The sequence below is a fragment of the Triticum aestivum genome, chromosome 6B (genome assembly GCF_018294505.1).
Source record: "Triticum aestivum cultivar Chinese Spring chromosome 6B, IWGSC CS RefSeq v2.1, whole genome shotgun sequence".
Taxonomy (NCBI): domain Eukaryota; kingdom Viridiplantae; phylum Streptophyta; class Magnoliopsida; order Poales; family Poaceae; genus Triticum; species Triticum aestivum.
In genome coordinates this window covers 701,300,625-701,323,213 of record NC_057810.1, presented here as the reverse complement: position 1 = coordinate 701,323,213, position 22,589 = coordinate 701,300,625, and the positions used below count along the sequence as shown (strand labels likewise).

General features: G+C 49.3%; 2 protein-coding genes across 2 annotated transcripts; both read right to left on the bottom strand.

Moving 5' to 3' along the window:
* Positions 1-2,673: 2,673 nt before the first annotated feature.
* Positions 2,674-3,400, bottom strand: LOC123134980 (germin-like protein 1-1). The gene is made up of 2 exons (XM_044554116.1): positions 3,292-3,400; positions 2,674-3,203 (listed from the first exon to the last, which is right to left on the bottom strand). The coding sequence occupies exons 1-2, from the start codon at positions 3,398-3,400 to the stop codon at positions 2,674-2,676; spliced, it is 639 nt and encodes a 212-aa protein (XP_044410051.1).
* A 5,268-nt stretch (positions 3,401-8,668) lies between these two features.
* LOC123134979 (uncharacterized) lies at positions 8,669-10,811 on the bottom strand. Its single transcript, XM_044554115.1, has 4 exons — positions 10,543-10,811; positions 10,238-10,410; positions 9,028-9,512; positions 8,669-8,913 (listed from the first exon to the last, which is right to left on the bottom strand). The coding sequence occupies exons 1-3, from the start codon at positions 10,745-10,747 to the stop codon at positions 9,330-9,332; spliced, it is 561 nt and encodes a 186-aa protein (XP_044410050.1). The 5' UTR covers positions 10,748-10,811; the 3' UTR covers positions 8,669-8,913; positions 9,028-9,329.
* Between the last annotated feature and the right edge of the window lie 11,778 nt (positions 10,812-22,589).

The following is a 22,589-nucleotide window of genomic DNA, read 5'->3' as shown; positions in this document are numbered from 1 at the left end:
GTTAGACTATGAAAACTAGATGATACCCCGCTTGTTGAAAATTTGGGTTGATAACATATGATTTGTATTTGATTGTGTAGAGATGTAAAATATTTATTGAACATATGTAGAATAATTAAAAGGAAAACATTTTTATATGCATGGTTGAATGTTGTGGTTGGTCTTTCTCTATACATGATTGCATGTTGAGGTGGGCCTTATCTCATTTATAGTTGTATATGGTGAGGTGGCATGATTGCATATTGAGATAAATAAGTTAGTGAGGATCACTCTCTTATGTATATAGGATAAGGTACGGGCATCTCTAACATGAACCCTTAAAACAAAAATAGTATCTGTCCCTCGACGGCAAGCTCACCGGCCGTGAGCCTCGGGAACTGAAGCTGTGGGAGGGGAAGGATAAAATGTGGGGCATGGCCGACTTGGGACACCAGGCGTGTCCTAGTCCCATTTCCTATTCTTCCGTGCTAGAGTCCGACATGTTGATGGCGGCGGACGTGGCCGGCCGGCCTCATGGTCATTGTGGCGGGGCATTTGTCGACAATGGTTTGTCGTGCAATTGCATATGCCGAGTTTGTAGTGTTAGAGTTTCTGACCCCGTGTAACTACAAAGTAGAATAGAACTGGTGGTATTGTGCAACCTAATCTTCCAACAACGTGTTATGACGGAGACACCTCGTCAAATCAAAAGGTAAAGAAAAATATGTCATTCTAGTGCATACATACATAGCATATGTCAAAATTGTGCCGTGGAATTGATCGACTTGACGAGTGGATGACGGACCAGGTAAACTCACTGAGGGGGTAGAAACTCAAGCGACTTCTACTAAACAAAGCAAACCAATAGCTGGCTCGTTATCTCTATCACCGACAACACACATACCCCGCTTGTTATTACGTGTGTGTGCTCCCAGAAGAGGGATGCAGCGAGGATGAGGGGGAGAAGGAGGAATGAAGGAGTGGTGAGGAGGTTGCTAGGATGCAGCATTGAGGTGCGCATAGGTCGCACAGAGGTAGGAAAAGACATGGATGGAAGATGAGTGAGTTTGGTCGGCCCTATAAACCATCTAGTGTGAACATCACACATCTTGCATAGAATGTTTGTCCAAAACAACTTTTGTGAAGGTCATTTCTGAACTACTTCTACCTATTCATTTAGGAGTGTGCACAACAATAACGACATTGGTAAATATTAAATTACATACAACAACCGACATCTGCAACACCGATGGTGGTCTTCCTGAGGAGCACGTCCCCATTGTGGATGTGGGCAGGATGGAGTAACCATGGGAACGCCAATGAAATGTGGCCACTTTAATTTCTTAGCCATTCCAGCTTGCAAGATAAATAAAAGGTCGACTTTTTAGATGAGAACATTAGTGTGCGTACAAATGTTGAACAATCGAAGCCAAACACAAGCTTGTTTGCTCGTTCTTTACAGTAGACTTTTGTTGTTGTTTAGTCTATATAGAAGAAATCTTAGGAAATATGCAAAGTTATAAATTTGTTGACAAGTTGAAAATAACTAATGTAACATACACGCCAAGGAATGTGAGATAATTTCTAGCATAGATGCGGGGGCACACAGTCCCCTTTTTCTTTTGGCATGCGATTTTCAATCATCCATATCTTCTGAACCAAAAGTCCAAATTAAATTTCGTTTTCATGTTCGTGTTCTGGTGATGATGGCTTTCAAATGAGATCATTTTGAATATGTTTGTATGATTTTTTAATTTTCATTAAGTTTCAACTTCTGAAACTTGGTACGGGCGACCGGCAAAATCGTGAATTTCTGATCCTGTGACCGACAAAAATGTTGAACAATCGAAGCCAAACACACGCTTGTTTGCTCATTCTTTTAGAGTAGACTTTTGTTGTTGTTTAGTCTATGTAGAACAAATCTTGGGAAATCTGCCAAATTATAAATTTGTTGTCAAGTTGAAAACAACTAATGTAACATACACGTCAAGGAATGTGAGAGGATTTGTAGTACAGCTGCGGGGCATGCGATTTCTTTTGCATGCGATTTTTCATCATTCATATCTTTTGAACCAACCAAATTAAATTTCGTTTGCATGTTTGCGTTTCTGGTGATGAGAGCTTTCAAATGAGATCCATTTTGAATAAGTTTGAATGAATTTTTAAATTTCTATTAAGTTTCAACTACTTAAACTTGGTGCGGGCGACTGAAAAAATCATGTATTTCATATCCCGCGACCGACAAAAATGTTTCAACTACTGAAAATTGGTATAAATTCATAAGTTTCAGAACATGCGACCGACAAAAATGTACATTTCAAAAACAGAAACTTAAAAATTATTGTGCCCTCGTGCGGGACCAGCAACTTTGCGGATCACGAGGCAATAGGGTGACCGGCACGGCTAGGCAGGTGCGCGCTCCTGCACGTGCGTGCCCCTGCGAATTTCGGGTCAAGGAATGGATCAAATGTATAACATACACATAAAAAAATTAGAGGACACGTTACTAAAATGAACATACACTATGTGAAACAGAAACAACTTTGTATTATTTTGAAGACAAATAAATGGAACATACACATAAAAAAAATCAACTGCACGTTACAGCTCGCTTGAGTATCATTTATTCAGCATTGAACACACGGTTATTCTTCCGAAACGGATGGAGAGTTGCCAACTGCGGAGGCACCCACACTACCTGAACTTGGCCTTGACGGCGTCGATGTCCTCGTTACTGACCCGGAAGGCCTTGGCCAGCACGTCGCTAGGCACTGGCGGCGCGGCAGCGAAGAGCGTGGTGGTGATGACTTGTGTGCCCTGGAGCTGGCTGTTGAAGCCGGCGATGACGGATGCAGGGCCACGCCCCCTGTTCTGCTGGAAGTGCACGAGGCCACGCGGAAAAACGAACACGTCTCCGACGGTGACAGTCTTAGTGAAGAGCTTGTTGGCGGTGGTGATGAAGCCCACCTCGAGGACTCCTTCGGTGACGAAGATGATCTCGGTGGCACGCGGGTGGGTGTGCGGCGGGTTCTGGCCTCCCGGCGCGTAGTCGATGCGTGCCATGGACACGCCAAGCGTGTTCACCCCAGGGAATGACTGTACATTTGCTGCCGTGACGTTGGACCCTGCCGCGTTGTTGGTGTTGCCAGCCCCCTTGAGTCCGGCAAAGAAGAAGTCGTCTGCCGTGATGTCCGCCTTGCATGGGAACCCATTCAGCTTGATCGCTGCCGCCATTCATTTTGACGAAACACCACATCAGCAACAACCCGCACAAAAGATGCAACAACGAACTTGAGAAAGATGATGACTCACGGGATGCCAAGTCGGCGACGCAGACGTCCTGGAGCATGTCGGCGTCACCGGCGAGGGAGGGGGCGATGAGCGCAAGGAGGACTACAGCAGAAAGCTGAAGCATCACCATGATCGATTGGCCAATGCTTGCTTGCTATCAGCTTGGTGGTATGGTTGTGAGAGTGCTTCTTGGGTGTGGAAATTAGCAACGGTAGGAGCTGGTACTTATAGGCGGTGTGGTTTGTGTATGGAACTATGGAAGTATGGATAGGATCGCCGTCTCAGGGTCGTCGGCTCAGATGGGAGGGAAACACGCAAGAGCCTGCGCATCTGATTCCATTATGTTGGAGCCAATGGGAATATACTAGATTAGTTGATTTTTGCACTCTTGCTGGCTAGTTCCTGCTGCACATGCGTTCTTGAATCGATCCATGATCCATCCATTCGGTGGTATATCCTGTTGGAGACAACAGACCCGAGTTGCACATGATATAGCTGTTATCAAGTTGTTTGGTCGATCGATCCATGATCCACCCATTCGGTTTGTATCGTACTTAGACCGTATAGCTGTTATCAAGTTGAGCTTATTTCTTGAGGTTGGCAAGCTGTTCACTTGGATCAGAGAGGAGTCATTTGGTCAATGACTCCATGAAATTATCCTGATTTTTCTGTGGCTTCTGACTTTTGCTGCTCGCCAGGCTGAGCTGGGATAGCTCTCGTACAGAGAAGAATAGAACCAGTGGTGGAATTGTCTGACCTAGTCCTCCAAGCGCATGTTATGAGACTGAGACCCCTTGTCAAAAAAAAAAGAAAGACTAAGGCCACGTTCCAATGTTGTGGAATCGATCAAGTTGATCTCCTTAAATTCACAAAACGGTTAAAAAACCAAGCGACTTATGCTGACCAATCAGATGCAAAACCTGGCGGCTAGAGAGCAAATCAATAGCTGGCCGGCCGGCTCTATCACTGATAGTATGTGCTTGCTCATGGACAAGGAAGGAGACGCTCTCTAGCCTTGTCCGAAACGCTCACCGTCGTCTACCTGTCGTGCTGTTCCGGTCGCAGCCGTCACGGCAGCCGGGAACTTGGCATTCTTATTTAGAGCCGGTGGTTTGAGATTGTAAAACGGGCGAGTATGAGACATTATATCGTTGAGCAGGCTTGCAGGTCTGCTGCTCCTTTTAGGTAAGTTACTGTTGGAAGCTAGCAAAGGTGGTTGGCCGACGCTGGCTTGCTTTGCCATGGCACCATGCTAAACACCCTTAGTTAACAAGTACTCCTAGTCCTTCTTAAGGTTTCTCCTGTTTTAAATGGAACAAGGACATGTTGGGTTGGAGCAGGTTCAAATTACGCAACCTATCTATTAGAAATTGCACGCATGCAAAAGAAAAAAGACACAAAGGGCTCACGAGTTAATTTTTTGGAAAGGTCTTCTAGCCTTATGTATATGTATGTGCTTCCAATGACTGTCTAAGATTTGGGGCTACGGTTTGATTCCTTTGAGTGGGCTTTTTGCGGCATCGGCCACCTTGTTGATGTTTGCCGTGTGCATTGATCTGCTCCTTGTATACATGGTAATGTCCTGTTGTGATGTCCACATTAAGGTTGTGAGTGTGTACGCATATCGATGCAAGATGCTCCGGCTTGCAGCAGGGACTTCTTCATCGAAAGTGGGGGCGACAGTACAAGATGAGTCAAGTTTTGTGATGCCCTCGAGCACAAGGTCTCGAACTCTGTAGTGAAAAATCTTGGCCTGACCTTCTTTGATTTTACCTGTCAATGGTAGTGTTTCACATCATCTTCCTGTTGGAGGCATTATCTAGAGTTTACTCAGACTCCCTCTTCGGGGTGAAAACCCACGATGTACCCTTGGTGGGTGGATGTAGTGATGTCGAAGCTCGCTACATCATTTCCTTCTTGGAGGCATTGTTGTTGAAGCACTTTTCCCATAGTCCGGGTTCTGACATCAAGGGTGGTGTGTGTGCTTTTTTTTTGGGGGGGGGGGGGGGGGGGGGGGGTCGTGTGTGTGTGCGTGCGCGCGCGTGCCCCCATTTTGATGTATTCTCTTGGGGCGGCATATGAGTTAATAAAATGCGCTCACTGTATTTTCTTTAAAGAACCACTAGGTTAGTTTTCCTGCCAGTATTGCAGATAATCCAAATTGACAAAATTGGTTTGCTCAATAAATTAGCACAAGTTTTTAGACATGCAATTAAGTTGTTAAGGGGAATGAAGTAAATGTCATGTAGAGAAAGGAGAAAAGAGGACGATCAAGACGTTCTTCTCTCTTGCCAACGTTAGTACCAGTATGGCCCGCCTCTAGTGGCCCTACAAATGTTGGATGCGCGATGGATGCTAGTCCCTCTCTGGTTGGAGGGCAACCATCAGATCTGAGCATTGAGGGGGTGGCAGTGACTTTGCTTTGGAATTAGGTCATTTCTACTTTGTCTCACTCTAGCGCTAGCGGATCAATGTGAAGTTTTCGCCTCACGACTAGGGTGTATGGATTCACTGGGTTGTTTTGGAGTGGTCAACAACCATGAGTCGCTTCGAGCAACAACAAAGGTGCTCATGGTGGAAGCTTTAACAATGGCATTTAGGATGGTGGCCATTCTTGTGATGGCTTTTGGTTCTTGATATGGCATTCTTCCTCCTCGGTGGTTGAGGGTGCCGGATCTTGGGGTTGTGGTGCTCGGGATGTTTCTCGGGGCCATAGGTTGTCTGTGACGCCAGCGATGGCTTTGGCCCTGGGATGTTGGTACGACAATATTGATGACTTTTGGTCTGCAAAGAGAAAATGTAGGCATGCTCTAGCAGGAATTGAGCAGCAATGGTGTGTCTTGTACTCGTTCAGTTGGTTGAAGATCGAGGGGCTCCATAGTGCCTGACTTGTAAATTTATCTTTTTGTAGGGGTGTTTTCTATCATTCTAGAGTTTATTATATTGAGTTGTGTGTTTTGTCGCAAAAAACATTTATAGAAATATGACCATCCAAAACCACAACATGCATCAATTTTCATGAAAGTCAAACATATATATGTTTGACCAAGACTATAGAATAAAATAGCAGGTAGCTCTTGATTGTTTCCCTCCTAGTGTGCAAGTCACGATTTAGTCATGGTTGCAACAAACTCATTGTATGGTTATCTTGGAATAAGCACTCATTTATCAAAAGACTCTCAAGCTTTCTATATAGTGTGAGACTCTTCCACCAAAGTTTAGAGGTGCTACGTACATGTAGATGTATAACCTACCCTGTTGGTGGCAAGCTATCTTAGCGAGCAGTCCGTCTCACTTGCATCAGAGATGAGTCATTTTCCATGTAATCATCAATCGCATGTATCCTGATTTTGCTGTGAAGAATTTTTTTTTTACTTTTACTGCATGCAAAAGCTGAGCTGGGAGAGCTCTCTCGTAAAGAGTAGAATAGAACTAGTGGTATCGTGCGACCTAGCCTTCCAAGAGCATGTTCTGATGGGGACACCTGGTTAAAAAGAAACCAAGAACCCCCCCCCCTCCCCCCCCCCCCCCCCACGCGCGGTTCTAGTAAAATCGATCAACTTGACAAGGACGACTCCAAGTAAACTCACGGATAGGGTATAAACGCAAGCGACATTCAACTGCAGTTGCGTGCATGTGTGTGGACGTGCAATTACAGTTGTGCATGACCAGGCGGGTGTGCAAGTGTAGTTGTGTGGGGCGTGGGAAAACACAAAGTAAAAATAGGAAACATAAATCAATCAATAAAAGAAAAAGAAAAATCCACACAAATCATCTTATAAAATCAAATGATGTTGGATTAGATAAGACTTTGTTGATTGTGATCCGGATGAATATTAGTAGCAAATCCAGAATTTCAAATACAAAATTGATCAAACTTTACAAATTTCAACTTAAGATAAATGTAATTTGGGATGTGAAAGCAAAAAACATAGGGAATAACCGCTAGAGTTTGAATCATCATCGGAACTTATCCGACACATGCAATGAATTATTACAACCGCGACTCAATGGTGACTTGCACGCTAGGAGAAGGGAGATAGAGATAGATACAAATCATATAACTATCAACCTGCTAACAACTATATCCCTTTTTTTTGTGATGCTAACAACTCTATACACGAAGGGACAGACGCTTCCACCAAAGTTTACAAGTATTGCGTAGATGTACATAGCAAAAAAAAAGAGAGAAAAAAAATACATGTACATGCATACCATGTCTGCATGATTGGTGGCAAGCTGTCTGAGGAGTCATTTTCTATAAAACTATGACGCGCACCCTGATTTTGTTGTGAAGAATGGCTTCTGACTTTTGCCGCTTGGGAAGCTGAGCTGGGACAGCTGTTCGTACAAAGTAGAATAAAAGTAGTGTCTGCTGTCTAGTGGTATGGTGCGAACTAGTACTCCAAGAGCATGCTATGATAGAGAACCCTCGTCGACAAGGAAAGAAGAAGATCACGTGTACACACAAAGCATATGCCAAATTGGTGTTTTGAAATGGATCAACTTGACGAGCGGATGGCGGCCGTCGGGTTACCAGAAATCATGTCGACTCCAGTTCAGGTAAAGTCACGGACCGGTGAAAAACCAAATCGGCTTGTGCTAAACAATCAGATGCCATTCGGTGGCGGCTACAGCGTAAACAGTAGCTGGCCGGCGGTCTCTGTCACCGACAATACATGCGTGCTCGCGGACGAGCGAGGAGGGGGCCTTTTCTGCCTTGTCCGAAGCGCTCGCCGGCGTCTTGCCGTGAATTTACCTATTGTCCTGCTCTGGTAGGTACATCACAGCCCGTCTCGCCAATCCCGGTCTCTTCATCCTCTCTTCTAATCTATTAATATATGATACACATGCGTGTGAGTATTCTAGAAAAGAACAGCCCGTCACGGCGGCCGGGAACTTGGCTTTCTAAATAGGACTGGTGGTTTGAGATTGTACAACGCCCGAGTAGGAAATTATTATCTCACCGACCAGGCATGGCGTTGCTGTTCTTTTTAGATCGAGTTAGTTGGAGGGCAGCAAAGGTGAGAAAATAATATTATGATCGTTGGTTGATGGACTATACAAACTAGATGATACCCTGCGTGTTGAAAATTTCGATTGATGACTTATCATTGATTGCAAATTTTTGTTGATAGCTTACCAAGATGATCGGTTGATAACATATGACTTGTTATATTTGACTAGTACTTCTTTTCCTTCTCAATATCCTACCTCTGGGCGCTCATTTCTGTTGCTCTTGGAGGCAAACTGTTCCTGCATTTTGCTCTTTCCAAAGTAAGGATTGAAAATGTTACCCCTAGATATAGGAAATAACTATGATATTAATGTATGTCTTAGTGAATGACCATATATCTGGATTTTCACACAAGATAATATCCATTAATAAGTGTGCAGTAGAAAACAAGAGCGGTTTTTATTCACAACATACCCTGTAGGTTGGTTTACTTCCACTGCAGAGACATCATCAACCTCCATTTCGCCGCTGACCTCGAGTGTTTTTGTAGCATGCGATTGAAATTCATTAAATTTGTCACTTAGATATGCTACGCAATATGCACGGATTTTGGTGGAAATCTCTATGGACTTTGAAGAAGCAAGCCTTGCATTGTCCAACAAAGACTGAGTCTCCTTGGTGATACCCTACAGATCATTGGTTTTGCAGTTGATGTAAACAAAAAAAACAAAATAAATTGAAAAAACCCTTTACATATGTACAGTACAGTTCTCATTGGAGAAAGGAAGGCATACACGTACCAGAAGGAGCGCGTCAAGATGGATAGACCAATCCCCTTCGAACATTGCAAGTTCCAGGGCACACTCCCGAATTTCATAGCATGTGGTGTACTCTTCATAGGGAACAGAGGACCCCTGCCTCAGCCACTCAATCATCAACTCAGCCTCCTTCATAATACACTTGAAGCGATCCATCCATTATTTTAGCAAATAGTTGACAAAAAGAAACTCGTGAGGCTCTTTCATCTATGACAATCAATTTGTTAAAGTTGAACAGTGAAAAAATGAATGAATACTAAATGGCCACTTGTTAATTCCGATTCTTAGAGATAGCTACATACAGCAGCAGCATAGGTGGCAAAAGGGCGTCTTGATTCACTTCCTGCATCGTCCACAATGTCAGACATGCATTTCTGGACGCAATTGCTCCAAGACTCATCAAAAGATATGGCTTTGGCCCTCTTAATCTTCCACTCAGAGCACAGGTCTTTCTCCTTCTCTAAACACTTTAAAAGAAGGGAACAGTGGTTACATGTGCAATTAGGGAAGAATAAGAATGTTAAAAAATTCAAATAAAATAATAATACTCCAAGGTGTATGTTGTATTGAATTTAAAAGAACCCTTGAGGGGTTTTGTCTAAGTGTACCCTTAAATTTGTCTTGGGTTTGTTGTTGCTGTAAAGCTGCCATTGAGATGAAAGTATGTAGGACCTCATGAACGGAACAAGGTCAAAAGAGTACATAGGGTTGCATATACTTGTGAAAACAATGACATGTACATATCCCCTGGTAATTACTCCCTCCGTCCCATAATATAAGAACGTTTTTGACACTGGTGTAGTGCCAAAAACGTTCTTATATTATGGGACAGAGGGAGTAATTGACTATTATCTACTGTTTGTACCAGTGACATGATTTATCCAAACTGAACTGCTCTGACAGTTTTATAAATTCGTTGGGTTCCTTTGTAAATTCATGACAAGACACAAATGAGAAGATGCAGCTTTAAGTGTAGCTCTACAAAATGTCTTGAAATTTAGTAAAGTATGGAACCTCCATTCAATTAATGAGGAAAACTCTGCGCTTGTATTGCACAGCAGAAGATGTAAGAATATATTGCAGAGCCATTATACCCTTCGCAGTAGTTTATTTCAACAACAGGAATTGCATACGGATTTCGAGAGAACACAAGCCCGGTTGAGGCAGGCAGGCAGGCAGTGACTTTAATTACCTTCAAGGCAGCGTCGGCAGCTGCTTTGCTGTTATAATGATCAGAAGCAGCACCACTATTCAAGTTGTAAAACTGCTCCAGGTAGGACTCGTACATGGGCAAGTCAGATGGATCCTCTAAAACCAAATCATAAGGAAGTAGCCTGTCCCATCCCCACAGTTCCTCGAACACAACTGATGTAGCCAAAGAGCCATCCGGCCGTTGAGGAACCAAGAGATTTGAAGATGATAGGAGGAAATAAAAGTAAATTAGAGGACAACTCAACCAAACGGATCCGAGTTTAATATAAGCTATAAATCAATTACCAGGGAATTTGAGAATTTTAACCGGCGGAATCCCCTCTATATCAATCCAGCCACGAAATTCCTCCCATCCGGATGCTTCCAAAGGGGCATCGACACTCTTGCAGCGGACGGCGCCGCCGGAGATGTAGGTGCAACCTTCCTCGTCTGTGATGGCAAGGTGGCCCAAACGGCTGGCCTCGATTTGGACCCCAAGCTCCTTCGACATTGCCGTAGATTAGAACTTGCTCTTGGTTTAGGGTTTGGTGGTTGCGGCGCTGCGTGTGCGGGGTTTTTTTGGGTGGGGGGAGGATGAGGAACGCTCGCGACTAAAAACCCTTCGTCGCTCGCTCGGCTCCCGCGAGCCGACGGGCGACTCTGCGCCGCCCCTTCCTCCGCCCCCTCCCTTCCTCCCTCCCCCACGCCGCCGCCAGAGGGCGCGACCGGGCAAAGCCCGGCCGGCGCCGCCGGCGGCGGGAGTCCTTCCTCATCCCTCGGCTGGTGGTGGCGCGGGACACGGCCGCTAGGTGGAGGCGCCATGTTGGTGCGGGGCATGGCGGCGCGTGGCTGCAGCGGTGGCGCATGTGCGTGTTGGCGGCACGGCGGCGGGGTTGTGCGTGCTCTGCCTGCCCCTTCGGTCGGGTCTGCTAGGGTTCGCCCTCCTCAGATCTGACGTGGCGGCTACCATGGTGGCGCGATGCGGCCTCCCTTCCGTTGGTGCGTGCGTGTCTCCTGGTGGTGGCGGGCTGCGGGGGTGGTGCCCGATCTGGTGGTCTTGCTTCAGCTCGTGTTGCGGGATGACCTAGATCTGGCGGCCACCATGGCGGGCGGCGCGGGCTGTGGATGGCTTGGGCTGCGGTCGACGGCTTCTTCCTTGCCGCTAGGCGGAGGTAGCAGCGGCGTGGTGGTGGTGCTGGAGGTGTGGACCGGGGTCGCTCCGGGCAACTTGGTGTTGGCGTCCGGGGTGGATGTCTGGTGGCGCAGGTGCGTGTCCGGCGGCTCCGACGCTTGGAGCTCGCCTGACTGTGCAGGTTGGGCAGTGGCCCGGTGTGGCTGCTGCTCCGGCTGTGGGTGGCTCCACGGCGGCTTGGCAAGCTGGCTACGGCGGCGGCTGGTTCCCTGGTGTCGGCTTGTCCGTAGGCCGCTTGTATCGGTCTTCGATCTATCTCCTCGTCCGGGTGTTATTCCCGTTGAAGGTATGGCCTTCTCCCAGCTGTGGCCCATCGTTAGTCTCGCGCTAGGGCAGCAGGACCGTGCCCGTCTCGCGCCCGGCAGCAGGACCGAGCCCGTCTCGCGTCCGGCAGCAGGACCACACCCGTCTCGCGCCCGGCAGCAGGACCGTGCTCGTCTCGCGCTCGATGCGTTGGGACGAGTCGATGGAGGCTAGTTTGCCATGGGGTCCGCTCGTCTTTTCGGTTGGGGTAGTGACTGGTATCGAGTGAGGTGTTGTCGAGGTCTTGGATGCCGGGGCAGCGGCCCTGGTGGTGGTAGCGTGGTGCTCTTGGGCAGAGACTGTCGCTCGGTGCTGCCCAGTGGCCATGGCTGTCGTGGTTCTAAGCCTGACAGTAGAGTGGGGGGTAGGTATGGAGAGGCAAGGTCCTAGCTATGGAGAGGTTGTAAGCACAAAGGATGTACGAGTTCAGGCCCTTCTCGGAAGAAGTAACAGCCCTACGTCTCGGAGCCCGGAGGCGGTCGAGTGGATTATGAATGTATGAATTACAAGGTGCCGAACCCCTCTGCCTGTGGAGGAGGGTGGCTTATATAGAGTGCGCCAGGACCCTAGCCAGCCCACGCAGGAGAGGGTTTAAGGTGAGTTAAGTCTGGGGCGTTACTGGTAACGCCCCACATAAAGTGCCTTTACTATCATAAAGTCTACTTGATTACAGGCCGTTGTAGTGCAGAGTGCCTCTTGACCTCCTGGTGGTCGAGTGAGTCTTCGTGGTCGAGTCCTTCAGGCCAGTCGAGTGAATCCTCGTTGGTCGACTGGAAGGCGACCTCTTCTAAGGATGTCCTAGGGTAAGTTACTTGAATCAGGTCCATGACCCTACCCTAGGTACATAACCCCATCATTAGCCCCCGAATGGATTGAGGCTTCGAGTGAAGAAGGAGTTGATGTCGTTTCCGATTAATCTTTGTGCTCCGGTTGTGCGCTGTTCTGGACCAAAGAATCCCTTCGTTGACAGGGAACAATTTGCCTTCAGTCGACTCGATCCATTCTGTTTTTGCGTCGAGTGATCTTTCAGGCTTCGACGATCTCCGAGCGACGGATCGCCGGAAACACCGCGCCTGACAGACTGATTTGTTGCTCGCGGATTCCGCGGGATGCAAAATTTTGGGGCGCGCGCGAAGCGGGGCGGACCGCGGCGTTCGGATGGGACGGGGCATGGACGCCTCGATCTCCGCGCCGCCTTTTTCGCCACGTATCCCGTCTGCATAACTGTTCCAGATATGATTAGATCGACCGGGCCCACCTGTCATCCACTCGGAAGGGACCTTATAAATGTGCCCGGCGAGGATTTCTGTGCTGCGCCTTAGCATTCTCCCCCTCTCTCTGCTTCCTTCTTCCCTGCTCAGCGTGCTCGCTCTCGCCCCCGCACCACTTCCCTTCGCGCATCTCTCCGGCGACCATGGCCAAGGAGAAGACGGCGGCGCTGGAGCGCGCCAAGAAGGCGTCGGCGTCGGAGAAGGCAAAGGGGAGATCCACCAGCCGCGGAGGGTCCTCGTCCAGATCCCGCCTGCCGAAGGGCTGGGTCCAAGGAGACTGGATCCAGTCGACCATCACAGAGAAGGACCTCCTCGACATGGCCAACGAGGGCTTGATCCCTCACGGAGCTGCGAGGTTGCCGGGGAAGGAGTGGCAGCCACAGCCAGAAGAGGGTGAGTGTGTGCTTTTGGCCACTCATGTTGATCGTGGGTTTTCCTTGCCGCCAAGTATTTTCTTCCGTGGCTTCTTGAATTTCTTTGGAGCGCAGCTCCACCACTTTACCCCAAACTCCATTGCCTATCTTGCTGCGTTCGTGTCCATGTGTGAGGGTTTCTTGGGCTGTCGACCGCACTGGGGTTTGTTCAAACATATATTCACGTGTCGATCTCAGACCGTGAAGAAGGCGAGCCCCGGTGATGAGAGAACCGGAGTCGTCCAAATGTGCGGGGGGCTGGGGATTCAGGTGAGGAATAAGAGCACCTTCCCGCCCATGACCTTTCCCGAGTCCGTTAGAGGCTGGCAGTCGACTTGGTTCTACTGGCAGGTCCAGTCGACGCCAGGGCAGTCGAGTGGACTCCCTCCGTTCACCATGGACCGAGTGAGCAAGCCTTCCCCTCTGAAGCTGATTCCGGAGGAGAGAGCCGACGTGAAGATGTTGATGGAGCGCGTGGTGCAGTTGGTTCGGGAGGGAGTGACAGGCATGGACCTCTTGGAGGTTTTCCTCAGGCGTCGCATCCAGCCTCTCCAGTTCCGGAGCCACTGCATGTGGTTGTACTGTGGGACCGAAGACGAGACTAGAGTCCATCCAGAAGCAGTCGACGATGTCACTCTGGAAAGATGGATGGCGGCCGTCACCGGAAACAAGGACAACCCGCGCGGAGCCAGAAGGATTCCTCCACTCGACCACAACAGTGATCCAGATAAGGTACACTTGCCCTGCTCTCCACTGCGCCCTCGTCGTATTCATTTCTGTTAATCCTGTCGACTGGTCGACTGATTCTTGTCTGGGTATTTGTTAGGCCCTCACCGAGCTGTACTCGATGCCCAATGGGGCACAAGCTTCGACTGAGGAGGGCGAGGCGAGCGGAGGCGAGAGCCAGGAAGAGGAGGAATGGGACTCAGATGTCGCAGAGGACGATGACGACGATGATGATGATGTCGATGATGAAGACGACGTCGAGGACGAGGAACAGGAGGAGGAGGAGGTCGTGCCACCGCGCTCGGAAAGGCGGTCGAAGCTCGTCCACGACCCTTCGACTGAATGTGGCAAGGGGGTTGCGACGCAGTCGACCAAACGCCCTAGGACCACCTCTCCAGCGCCGACTGAAAAGGCGCCGAAGCAGCCCAGGGCGGCCTCGTCGAAGCCGATCAAACTCTTGCCGAAGATGAAGGTGTCCATCCCTACCATATCAGGGTAACCGTGCTGCTCATATTTTCTTATTCTGTGTGAACTTTATTTCTGGTCGACGCTGAAGTTAGTCGACTGATCCTTTGGAGTTGCAGTGCTGCTACTTCTGAGACCTCGGCCCGGGCCGATGACCACGACATGGAGGATGCGGCAACTTCGAACCCAGGTACTGTATTCTTAACACCGTTTTTAGTCGACTGACTCGCGACCTCTGATCCTGATTCTTCTTCGCAGCTCCGCCCCATACTGTTATCAATCTTCCTGACGACGACGAGGATGAAGAACCACTGGCACGCAGGAAGAGTCGGAAAACGCCCGCCAGTGAGGTGCCTCAGGATGTGACGGCGCCTGAGACTCTGACTGTGGAGGAAGAGAACACCACTCGACACACGGTGTCCTTCGCAAATCCACTGACGAGTGCTCAGCAGCCCTCCCTCTTCACGACTCACCACGTCCCAGAGGACCAAGCTGGTGCAGCGAAGGAGGCAATACGCCAGGCGGGACTCATGATGGAGCAGCTGAAGACCATCCGGGACGCGAGCCAGGCAGCTTATGACGCCAGCTCTGCCCTCCAAAGCAATGTCCAGGTCAGTCGACCGCTGTTTGTTCTGTTGGATATGCTACCAAAAACTTTTCTTTTCCGGAATTTATAGTAATCACCCACTGGGTGTGTCGAATAAACTCCGTGTTAGCGGGGGCACGCTGAGTGCACCCGCTGGGTGTAGTCCCCAAGGCTAAGGTCGACTGCTGGCAGTCGGCCTTAGGCTTTATGATGTCAATCTTTCTGTCAGTCGACTGGTCGACTGGATTTCACAAACCGGTGGGGGCACGCTGAGTGCACCCACTGGGTGTAGTCCCCGAGACTGTGGTCGACTGCTTGCAGTTGATCACAGTCTTAGAGAATGCATCTCGCACACTTTTTTTTTGAGGTCGACTGGTCGACTTTGTCTTCAACAGGATTAGTGGGGGCACGCTGAGTGCACCCACTGGGTGTAGTCCCCGAGACTACGGTCGAATGCTTGTATTCGGCTGTAGTCTTAGAAACGTGTGTTTTTCCCTTTTCACTCGGAAGTGAATTATTTTTGACATTTAGTCGATTGGTTCTTCGCAGAACTCTTGTGATCTTGTGGCTCGCTACTCAGAGCTGGAACAAAAACATACTCAAGTCGAGCTGAGCTTGAAGCTGGTTCAGGAGAAGCTGACAAAGGCAAAGGAGGAGACCGAAGGTATGTTTGGTGAGACCCTGACGACTGCTTTTCCCCTTGCTTGTTTCAGCATCTGATCTTGCTGTAACTTGCAGGTAAGGTAAGGGAGGCCCAGCAGAAGAAAGACCTTGAGCTAGCTGAGAAGATCAAGCTTGCTGACGAGAAGTTAGCTTCAGTCACCAAGCTCGAACAAGACAATACCAATCTGAAAACTGCTCTTGGGATTGCCAACAAGGAGGTCAGTCGACTGAGAACTGACAAAGCTGCCCTGACCGACCAAGTCAGCAAATTGACTGAGAAGAAAACTGAACTGGAGGCCTTCCTGAGTGGCCTTGCCAAGAAGCTGTTTCTTATGCTTGAAGGTAAACCTCCATGTTTGGCAAATATTTCCAATTGTGGCTTTTTCCATTCGACTATCTCCTTGACTTAGTGATCACCCTTGCAGAATTTTGTCAAAACTTTGAAGAAGAAACCAGCCGACTGGAGCCAAACCTCGACCCCGTCAATTCTCCGGTGAATGACGAAGTTGCCATGGATGTTTTCCGACTGGAGTCTCGTGTTGCAGCTGTCGTGGACTATCTCGCAAGGCTGAAGGCCGCCACATCTCGCATCGACTCGACGCTCTGGCCTGAGGAGACACTTCAGAATGACCTTGAGTCGCTGATGGCCCGCTTGAACACGATCCCTGGTCGAGTGCAGGAGTGGAAGAAGTCCTCGGCTCGGTGTGGTGCAGATGTCGCTCTGTGTCTGGCCCGAGTCCACTGCAAAGATGCGCGAGAAGAGAAGCTGGCGGCCCTTCGGGTGGCCAATACCAAGAAGCACGACTTCAGGTCCTTTATGGAAACTTTCCTTGCAGCTGCCACTCGGATCGCCGACGGGATTGACCTTGATGAATTTGTTGCACCTTCCAGCCCTCCACAGGAGGGGTAAAAAACTTCTTCTGGCTCGACGCTTTAAATTTGCCTCGGTATGCCGAGTGGAATTGTAACCGACAAACCTTAACAGGCTTGATGCCTGAGCACTTTCGGTTCCTTTAGATACCGATTCAAACTTGAATTTGGCGCTTGAATATGGCTGCCTTCGGCTCAAAATGTCTTTTGCAGGTTCAAAGCAAGGCGCCTTTTCTGCAATCGACCTATTCTTTGGTCCACTTAGGCGAGCACTGGGCTGCAGCTAAGCCTCCGAGTGAGAGGGTTGCTCTTCACTCGGTAGGATTTTATAACTTAGGCGAGTGCTTGGACCGCAGCTAAGCCCCCGAGTGAGAGGGTTGCTCTTCACTCGGTAGGATTTTTGTAACTTAGGCGAGCACAGGGCTGCAGCTAAGCCCCCGAGTGAGAGGGTTGCTCTTCACTCGGTAGGATTTTTATAACTTAGGCGAGCACGAGGCTGCAGCTAAGCCTCCGAGTGAGAGGCTGCTTTCACTCGGTAGGATTTTTATAACTTAGGCGAGCACGACTGCAGCTAAGCCCCGAGTGAGAGGCTTGCTTACACTCGGTAGGATTTTATAACTTAGGCGAGCACGAGGCTGCAGCTAAGCCTCCGAGTGAGAGGGTCTCTTCACTCGGTAGGATTTTATAACTTAGGCGAGTGCTTGGACTGCAGCTAAGCCCCGAGTGAGAGGGTTGCTCTTCACTCGGTAGGATTTTTATAACTTAGGCGAGCACGAGGCTGCAGCTAAGCCTCCGAGTGAGAGGTTGCTCTTCACTCGGTAGGATTTTATAACTTAGGCGAGTGGGACTGCAGCTAAGCCCCGAGTGAGAGGGTTGCTCTTCACTCGGTAGGATTTTTATAACTTAGGCGAGCACGAGGCTGCAGCTAAGCCTCCGAGTGAGAGGTTGCTCTTCACTCGGTAGGATTTTTATAACTTAGGCGAGTGCTTGGACTGCAGCTAAGCCCCCGAGTGAGAGGGTTGCTCTTCACTCGGTAGGATTTTTATAACTTAGGCGAGCACGAGGCTGCAGCTAAGCCTCCGAGTGAGAGGATCGCTCTTCACTCGGTAGGATTTTCACAACTTAGGCGAGTGCTTGGACTGCAGCTAAGCCCCCGAGTGAGAGGGTTGCTCTTCACTCGGTAGGATTTTTATAACTTAGGCGAGCACGAGGCTGCAGCTAAGCCTCCGAGTGAGAGGATTGCTCTTCACTCGGTAGGATTTTCACAACTTAGGCGAGTGCTTGGACTGCAGCTAAGCCCCCGAGTGAGAGGGTTGCTCTTCACTCGGTAGGATTTTTATAACTTAGGCGAGCACGAGGCTGCAGCTAAGCCTCCGAGTGAGAGGATTGCTCTTCACTCGGTAGGATTTTCACAACTTAGGCGAGTGCTTGGACTGCAGCTAAGCCCCCGAGTGAGAGGGTTGCTCTTCACTCGGTAGGATTTTTATAACTTAGGCGAAACGGATTCGCAGCTAAGCCTCTGAGTGGGAGTCTGGCTCACCACTCGGTAGGATTTTGATAACTTAGGCGAAACGGATTCGCAGCTAAGCCTCCGAGTGGGAGTCTGGCTCACCACTCGGTAGGATTTTTACAAACTTAGGCGAAACGGATTCGCAGCTAAGTCACCCACTGAGGGGAATTTCATTGGACAAAAATAAAAAGTGACAGATATTATGGAGGAACTATGACACTTATTATTTTGAGGTCCATGAACTACAGAAGTACTTTATTGCAACTCATCCGAGTGATAAAACTTAAGTGTAAAACGGGCGGAGTAGCTCCGCGTTCCAAGCTCGGGGCTCGTCGATATTATGCTCGACGTTGTAAAGACGGTACGCCCCGTTGTGGAGAACGTTGGTGACGATGAAGGGGCCTTCCCAAGAAGGAGCAAGCTTGTGTGGTTTGTGCTGATCCACTCGGAGAACCAAATCCCCTTCCTGGAAGGCTCGACCTCTCACATTACGGGCGTGGAAACGGCGCAGATCTTGTTGGTAGATGGTCGACCGGATCAGAGCCATCTCCCTTTCTTCCTCTAAAAGGTCGACTGCGTCCTGCCGCGCTTGTTCAGCTTCTGCTTCGTTGTAGATTTCAACTCGAGGAGCATTGTGGAGAAGATCACTCGGCAAGACGGCTTCAGCTCCATAGACCAAGAAGAATGGAGTTCTTCCGGTCGACCGATTAGGCGTGGTCCGCAGTCCCCAGAGTACAGATGGAAGTTCGTCGACCCAAGCTCCAGCCGCGTGTTTGAGATCACGCATCAGTCGAGGCTTCAGTCCCTTGAGAATCAGTCCATTAGCTCGCTCTGCTTGTCCATTCGACTGCGGGTGGGCGACTGATGCGTAGTCGACCCGTGTGCCCTGGGAGTTGCAGAAGGTTCTGAATTCCTCTGAGTCAAAGTTCGACCCATTATCCGTAATGATGCTGTGCGGGACTCCATATCTGAATATTAGTTCCCTGATGAAGCTAACAGCAGTACCGGTGTCAAGGCTCTTGATTGGTTTAGCCTCGATCCACTTGGTGAACTTGTCGACTGCCACCAGTACATGCGTGAAGCCACTTCGTCCTGTTCTCAAAGGACCGATCATGTCCAGCCCCCAAACTGCGAAAGGCCAGACGAGTGGGATGGTCTTCAAAGCTGACGCAGGCTTGTGCGACATATTCGAGTAGAACTGACATCCCTCGCACTTATCTACTATCTCTTTTGCCATCTCATTCGCCTTGGGCCAGTAAAATCCGGCTCGGTATGCTTTGGCCACGATGGTCCGAGAGGACGCATGATGACCACAGGTCCCCGAGTGAATATCATTGAGGATGAGTCGACCTTCTTCTGGTGTTATGCACTTCTGACCGACTCCAGTCGCGCTTTCTCTGTATAATTGTCCTTTGATTACGGTAAAGGCCTTAGATCGACGGACGATCTGTCGAGCCTCTTCCTCATCCTCCGGAAGCTCTTTCCTCAAGATATATGCGACATACGGAATCGTCCAGTCGGGAATGACCACCAAAACCTCCATGATCAAGTCGACCACCGCTGGGACTTCAACTTCAGTCGGATCTGTGGCGCTCTTGGGCTGCGGAGTTTCTTCGGTGAAAGGATCTTCTTTGACTGACGGAGTGTGTATATGCTCCAAGAACACACCACTCGGAATGGCTTCTCTCTTGGAACCTATCTTTGCTAGATCATCAGCTGCTTGATTTTTCAGTCGGGGTATATGATGGAGCTCCAACCCCTCGAACTTCTTCTCCAGCTTCCTCACTGCACTGCAGTATCCAGTCATGGCTGGGCTTCTCACGTCCCACTCTTTCATCACCTGATTGACCACTAAATCCGAGTCGCCATAGACCATTAGGCGACGGACGCCGAGTGAAATGGCCATGCGCAACCCATATAGGAGGGCCTCATATTCTGCCTCATTGTTGGAGGAATCAAAGTGAATCTGGAGCACATATCTGAGCTTATCTCCTCTGGGGGAAACCAGGACAACCCCAGCACCGGAACCATTCAACATCTTAGAGCCATCGAAAAACATGGTCCAATGCTCCGAGTGAACTTCAGTCGGCTGCTGTTGTTCAATCCACTCGGCGAGGAAATCTGCTATCGCCTGGGACTTAATGGCTTTCTTTGCCTCAAACTTGATATCAAGGGGAAGAAGTTCAATCGCCCATTTGGCCACTCGACCAGTTGCATCTCTGTTGTGCAAAATCTCTGATAGTGGAGCGTCGCTGACGACTGTGATGGAATGGTCAGAGAAATAATGAGCAACCTTCTTTGTGGTCATGTATATTCCATACACAAGCTTCTGATAATGAGGATATCTCTGCTTGGATGGAGTCAAGACTTCAGACAAATAATACACTGGGCGCTGAACTTTGAGAGCTTTTCCTTCTTCTTCCCGCTCGACCGTTAGCACAGTACTGACGACTTGTCCTGTGGCTGCGATGTAGAGCAACAGAGGCTCTTTGCTGATTGGAGCAGCAAGCACCGGCTGGGTGGAGAGCAGAGCTTTTAGCTCGGCAAACGCTGCATCAGCTTCTGGAGTCCACTCGAACTTGTCAGCCTTCTTCATCAGTCGGTAAAGAGGCAGTGCCTTTTCACCGAGTCGTGAGATGAATCGACTTAATGCGGCCAAGCATCCAGTAAGCTTCTGGACATCGTGCACTCGCACAGGGCGTTTCATTCGGAGAATAGTGCCAATCTTCTCTGGGTTAGCGTCGATTCCCCGTTCGGAAACGAGAAAACCGAGTAACTTGCCACCAGGAACTCCAAATGTGCACTTTGATGGATTGAGCTTGATATCATACCTTCTGAGGTTGGCAAATGTTTCGGCGAGGTCAGCGAGCAGGTCGGAACCTTTTCGTGACTTGACAACAATATCATCCATATAAGCTTCCACATTCCGACTGATTTGGGTGAGTAGACACTTCTGAATCATTCGCATAAATGTGGCTCCGGCATTCTTGAGGCCGAATGGCATGGTGATATAGCAGAAGCACCCGAATGGAGTGATGAAAGCTGTTTTTACCTCATCGGGCCCGTACAGACGGATCTGGTGGTACCCGGAGTAAGCATCTAAAAAAGACAACCTCTCGCATCCCGCGGTCGAGTCAACAATTTGATCTATGCGAGGGAGAGGAAAGTGATCTTTCGGGCAGGCCCGGTTGATGTGCTTGAAATCAATGCACATTCGGAGCGACTTGTCCTTCTTAGGAACCATGACGACATTAGCGAGCCACTCGGAGTGGTATATCTCTCGGATAAATCCTGCCGCCAACAGTCGAGCCACTTCTTCACCGATGGCCTTTCTCTTCTGGACGGCGGACCGCCGAAGATGCTCTTTGACTGGTTTTGCAGACGAGTCGACTCTTAGGCGATGCTCAGCCAGTCCCCTGGGAACACCTGGCATGTCAGCGGGCTTCCATGCAAAAATGTCCCAGTTCTCACGGAGGAACTGGATGAGCGCTTCTTCCTATTTTGGGTCGAGTGTTGTGGAGATGCGGGTCGGAGCTGCTTCGGGGTCGGTCGGGTGAATGTGAACAGGCTTCGTCTCACCGGACGACTGGAATGCAGACTCTGTGGCGGGCTTCTTGGATCGCAGCAAGTCACTCGGATCTGCGTTTTGCTTGTATTCTTCGAACTCGACCGCTGTCACTTGGGAATCGGCAATCTTGGAGCCCTTCTGAAAGCACTCCTCTGCCTTTTTCCTATCACCGGTGACAGTGATCACACCTTTGGGACCGGGCATCTTCAATTTGAGGTACACGTAACATGGTCGAGCCATGAACCGTGCATAGGCTGGTCTCCCCAAAATGGCATGATATGCACTTTGAAAATCCACGACCTCAAACGTCAACTTTTCTTTGCGAAAATGCTTCGAATCACCAAACACTACGTCCAAAGCTATCTGGCCGAGTGACTCGGCCTTCTTCCCTGGTATAACTCCATGGAAGCTCATGTTACTAGTGCTCAGTCGGGACATCGGAATGCCCATACCTTTCAATGTGTCTGCATACAATAAGTTCAGCCCACTTCCACCATCCATCAGCACCTTTGTCAGTCGAGTGCCTTCGACAACTGGATCGACCACCAAAGCTTGCCTCCCGGGGGTGGCAATATGAGTCGGGTGATCAGATTGGTCGAATGTGATGGGTGTTTGAGACCACTTCAGATAATTTGCCTTTGCTGGGGCAACCATGTTCACCTCTCGGTTAATCACTTTCAGTCGACTTCTGCTTTCCACATCTGCAAAGATCATCAGAGTGGAGTTGATATGCGGATATCCTCCCTCACTGTCCTCTTTGTCTTCGGCCTTGTCCGACTCCTTCTC

What these genes read in the sequence shown, in the direction of transcription:
- LOC123134979 (XM_044554115.1), bottom strand. Translation starts at nt 10,747, where the DNA reads ATGTCGAAGGAGCTTGGGGTCCAAATCGAGGCCAGCCGTTTGGGCCAC. An exon ending in TAAAATTCTCAAATTCCCTG is followed by an intron (nt 10,411 to 10,542) that starts GTAATTGATTTA and finishes TGGCTACATCAG; the next exon opens with TTGTGTTCGAGGAACTGTGG. An exon ending in CTGCCGACGCTGCCTTGAAG is followed by an intron (nt 9,513 to 10,237) that starts GTAATTAAAGTC and finishes CTTCTTTTAAAG; the next exon opens with TGTTTAGAGAAGGAGAAAGA.
- LOC123134980 (XM_044554116.1), bottom strand. Translation starts at nt 3,400, where the DNA reads ATGGTGATGCTTCAGCTTTCTGCTGTAGTCCTCCTTGCGCTCATCGCC. An exon ending in CGTCGCCGACTTGGCATCCC is followed by an intron (nt 3,204 to 3,291) that starts GTGAGTCATCAT and finishes GAATGGCGGCAG; the next exon opens with CGATCAAGCTGAATGGGTTC.